Raw genomic sequence first — 5,000 nt, 5'->3', positions numbered from 1 at the left:
ATATATATATATATATATATATATATATATATATATAAATATATATATATAAATATATATATATATATATATACATATATATGTATGTATATATATATATATATATATATATATATATATATATATATATATATTTATTTATTTATTTATTTATATATGATTATATGTATGTATGTACATATGTAAACCGTATATACATACACACACACACATATATAAGCGCGTAACAGTGTCTTCCAGGAGGAAAATCCGCCTCATCCTCCCCCACCCCCCCAAAAAAAAAAAATCTTCCCAATCCACAGCAGTCCCAGCCACCTCCACCCACTCTGAAGCACACACATCTTCTCCTTTCTCTCTTTCTCCCTCCTCCTTCTCCTTCTTCCTTTCTCCTCTTCTCCTTCTTCCTTCTCTCCTTCTCCTTCTCTTTTCCTCCTTTCCTCTTCTCCTTCTGAACCCCTTCAATCCCCCTGCCAGCTCTCCTTCATCCCACAGTCTTTCTCTCCCCTCTTCCTACTCCCCTCCTCACTCCTCACGCTACCCTCTCCCTCCCTCCTTCCCATCCCCTATCCCCTCCCCTGCCCTTTCCCTCAGGGTTCCCACGCCCCATCCCTCCTCCTCTCTCTTCTTCCTCATCCCTTCCTCCAGCCTTCCCCCTATCCTCTCTCTTTCTTCCTCCTATTCACCTCTTTTAATCCTCCTTCACTCTCCTTCCTAACCCCCTCCTTCCTTCTCCTCATCCTTACCCACCTCCTCTTTCCCCTTCACTCCCTCCCTAACCCCCTTGTCTCTCCTCATCCTTACCACCTTCCCCACCCTTCCCTAACCCCTCCTTCACTCCTCTCCTCCCAGCCCCCCAGCCCTACCCACTCCTCTACCCTCCTCCTTCACCTTCTCCCTAACCTCCTTCCCCCAATCCCTACTCCCCTCTTCACCAAACCCCTCCCCCATTCATTCCTCTTCCCCTTACCCTTCCCTTCTCCCCCTTAATCCCCACCTCTTCACTCCTCTCTTCCCAACCCTTCATCCTTACCCCTACCCCACCCCTACCCTCCCCTTTTCCTACCTCTCCTCCTTCCCCCCCTCTACCCATCCCCTCTTTCCCTCTACCCTTCCTCCACCCCTTCTATCCCTCCCCATCCCCTATCCCCTCTACCCCTCTATCTCTCCCACCTCCTTACCCCATCCCAACCACTCCACCCTCTCCTCCCCCACCTGACCACCCTGACCTTTCCCTCACTCCCCCACCCCTCCCCCCCCCCTCCACCCCCATCGGCAACAAGAACCCTATCGCCCGCTGCGTGCCGGCACCTGCGACTGCCCACAACGCACTCGCTGTCTGTGACGGGACCAGCGTCACACGGCGCCGAGAGTGAAGCAACGATACATTAATGCACTATTAATTACGGTAATTGATGCAGCGTTGCCAGCGTCTCGTGTCGGCGCGGTTCGTTACCGGGGTTTCTTCTCGTGGCGGTAGACAGTGTTGCCAATTTTGTTGTTATAGTGTAGGGGGTTAGGGCTGTTGGGGCAGGGGCTATGTGCTGCTTGTTTATTTTGCTGGTGGTATTTTTTAAAGTTATTTTGTTTAATTGTTTGTTTGTTGGGATGTGTCTCTTTCTGTCTCCGTCTCGCTCCCTTTCTTCCTCCTTCCTACTCTCTCTCTCTCTCCTCTCCTCCTTTTCCTCTCTCTCCTCTCCCTTCCTTCTCCCTCCCTCTCCTCCCTCTCTCCTCAACCCCCTCCCCCTTCCCTCCCTCCTCTTCCTCTCTTCCTCCTTCTCCCTCTCCTCTTCTCCCTCACCCTCCCTCCCTCCCTCCCTCCCTCCCTTTCCCCAAAACACAACATCCACCTCACGCGCGCCATCCAGACCCAATTACCACGAAATAACAACATCCAAGCCTCCAGACTGCGCAGATTTATGCTGACGCAACATTTGTGAGTATAGAAAAAAAAAAGTAATAATAAAAAGAGAGAGGACACGCATGCATTACAACGCGGCCATATGGACCCAACCTTTCTGCTTTCTGTTATGCCTGCAAGTGTACAGGAACATAGGCATCATTATTCAAGAATGCTAAAAAATACGTGTAAACATTACTCATTTAAAATAGAGGGGTTTGTAAATCCTTTTGTATGTAATTAGAGTCGTGATTTTTTTTGTATTATTATGTTTGGTATCTTTATTAACGCTGTTGTGAAAGGTATGTCTGTCTTTGTTTGTTTGTTTGTTTGTTTGTATATTTGTATGTTGTTGTTTGTTTGTTTTCATTTCCTTTTCTTTCCCTTGTGTGTATTCATGCTAGTTTTCTTCTTCTTGTTTTTCTTCCTCTTCCTTTCGTCTTCTTTTTCTCTGTTCTTCCCTTTCTCCCTTCTTCCCTCTTCCACATTTCCTTTTTTATTCGTTCTTTATTCCTTCTCTTTCGTCCCTCCCTGTTACCTTCCCTCCTTTTCTCCTCTTTCATTCTCCAACCCTTTATCTCTCCTCTTCTTCCACTTTCTTTGCTACTCCTCCGTGTTCTTCTCGCCTCTTTGTCTCTTTCCCGTATTCTTTTCCTAACCCCTTCCATCCTTCTCCTCCTCTCTTCTTCTCCTCTTCCATCCTTCTCCTCCTCTTCCTCCTCTCTCCATCCTTCTTCCTCCTTCCTCCTCTCTCCATCCTTCTCCTCCTCTTCCTCCTCTCCATCCCTCTCTTTTCTTTTTCACATGTTCTTGTTTTTCTTCTCTTTCCTCTTTCTTTTCTCCCTCTCTTCCCATCGCTCTCCGTCTTAAAGATGGATTGCCCTTCAATCCCTCTCCTCCCTCCTCCTCCTCCCTTCTTTTTGCTATTTATTCTTCCTCTCATTCTATTTCGCTTGCACTCATCAATTTGATTTCTGATCTTCCCGTTCCTCTTCCTTCTCTCCTCCCTCCCCAAATCCTCCTCCTCCACCTCCTCCTCCTCCTCGCCCTCCTCCTCCTCCTCCTCCTCCTCCTCCTCCTCCTTCCCTCCCTCTTCCTCCTCCTCCTTCCTTCCTTCCCTTTCCGCCTCCTCCTTCCTTCCTTCCTCCTCCTCCTCCTCTCTTCCTTCCTTCCTTCCTCCCCTACTCCTCCCTCCTCCTCCACTCTCCCTCCTGCTCCTCCTCCTCCCCACTCTCCTCCCCTTTCCCTCCCTCCCTGCCCCTCTCCTCTTCCTTCCTTCCTTCCTTTGTTCTTCTTCCTTCCTTCCTTCCTTCCTCCTTTGTCTTCTTTCTTCCTTCCACTTCCTCTTTCTTTCCTTCCTCTTTCTTCTTTCTTCCTTCCTTCCTTCCTTCCTTCCTTCCTTCCTTGTTTCTCATTCTTCCTTTCCTTCCTTCCTTCCTTGTTCCTTCCTTTCTTTCTCCTTTCCTTCCTTCCCTCTTCCTTCCTTCCTCCTTCCTTCCTCGTTCTTTGTTTTCCTTCCTTCCTTCCTTCCTTCCTTCCTTTGTTTTTCCTTCCTGTTCCTTCCTTCCTCTTCCTTTCTTGATTCTTTCCTTCCTTCCTTTGTTCTTCCTTCTTCCTTCCTTTCCTTCCAATTCCTCGTTTCCTTCCTTTCCTGACTTTCCTTCCTTCCTTTCCTTTCTTCTTTGTCCTCTTTGTTCTTCTCCACTTTCCTTCCTTCCTTCCTTCCTTCCTTCCTTCCTTCCTTCCTTCCAATTCCTCCCTCTCTCCCTCTCCTCCTCCTCTTTCCTTCCTTCCTTCCTCCTCCTCCTCTTCCTCCTCCTCCTCCTCCTCCCTCCTCCTCGCCCTCCTCCTCCTCCTCCTCCTCCTCCCTTCCTCGCCCAGAACAGCAGACAGCCTTTGACTCAGCGACCGCTCTTCCCACACCCCCTCTCCCTCTCGCCCTCTCCTCCTCCTCCTTCCTTCTCCACCACTCTCCTCCTCCTTCCTCCTCCTCCTCCTCCTCCCTCCTCCTCCTCCTCCTCCTCCTCCTCCTCCTCCTCCTCCCCTGCAATGTTTGTGAATTGCAAAGCCCTCCCTATCCGTCCCCCTTTTGCAACTACTGTGCAATTTGATCCAGGGTTAATTTGCACAGCGGCGTTCGAATCCCATCTCTCGAGGTCGCAAACAGCGGGTTTATTAATGTTTGGTAAAGCTCATATGTGTTGTGTCTCGCCCGGTCTGCTGTGGGCGGGTGTGCGTCTGCGTCGGGTTTTCTCTGTTGTTTGTTGGCTTCTGTGGCTTCCTTTGTTGTTTGTTCTGTTTCTCTGTTGTTTGTTCTGATTCTTTGGTTCCTTTGTTGTTTGTTCTGCTTCTTTGGCTTCCTTTGTTGTTTGTTCTGCTTATTTGGCTTCCTTTGTTGTGTGTTCTGTTTCTTTGGCTTCCTTTGTTGTTTGTTCTGTTTCTCTGTTGTTTGTTCTGCTTCTTTGGCTTCCTTTGTTGTTTGTTCTGATTCTTTGTTATTTGTTCTACTTCTTTGGCTTCCTTTGTTGTTTGTTCTGCTTCTTTGGCTTCCTTTGTTGTTTGTTCTGTTTCTTTGTTGTTTGTTCTATTTCTTTGTTGTTTGTTTCTGTTTTCTTGTTGTTTTGTTCTTTTCTATGTTGTTTGTTCTTTTCTATGTTGTTTGTTCTGTTTCTTTGTTGTTTGTTTTTGTTCTGTTTCTTTGTTGTTTGTCCTGTTCCTTTGTTTGTTTGTTGTTTGTTCTGTTCCTTTGTTGTTTGTTCTGTTTCTTTGTTTGTTCTGATTCTTTGTTGTTTGTTCTGTTTCTTTGTTTGTTTGTTCTGTTCCTTTGTTTGTTTGTGTGGAGGTCTTCCTGGGTCTTCCTCGATGTTATTTTGTTGTTTGTGGCTGTTCCTCTGTTCCTTTGGGTTTGTTTGTTTGTGCCTTCCTCGTTCTACTGATGTTATAAATCCAACTTGATGTATCTCTGTTTGTGCCTCTTCGGAGTTTCTTTGTTGTTTGTATCCTGAGCCTTTTCTTTGCTCTACGGGGCATTTTCGGTACCCCTTTTCGCTTGTGTCTACCTATATTTTCTTCGAATCCTCTTAGCTGTTCCTTTGTTGTTTGT

The 5,000-nt window shown here is 47.0% G+C and overlaps 1 protein-coding gene across 1 annotated transcript; it reads right to left on the bottom strand.

The window, feature by feature from the left end:
- Positions 1–325: 325 nt before the first annotated feature.
- Positions 326–3,596, bottom strand: LOC138860984 (translocation protein SEC62-like; the record flags this gene model as incomplete). Its single annotated transcript, XM_070119615.1, has 3 exons — positions 326–423; positions 704–749; positions 3,549–3,596. Coding segments are annotated over 3 exons (192 nt in total), but the record flags the coding sequence as incomplete, so codon positions are not given.
- Between the last annotated feature and the right edge of the window lie 1,404 nt (positions 3,597–5,000).

This window comes from Penaeus vannamei, unplaced genomic scaffold, assembly GCF_042767895.1.
Source record: "Penaeus vannamei isolate JL-2024 unplaced genomic scaffold, ASM4276789v1 unanchor406, whole genome shotgun sequence".
NCBI lineage: Eukaryota > Metazoa > Arthropoda > Malacostraca > Decapoda > Penaeidae > Penaeus > Penaeus vannamei.
The sequence above is the reverse complement of the archived record's forward strand: the minus strand, read 5'-3'. Positions and strand labels throughout refer to the sequence as shown.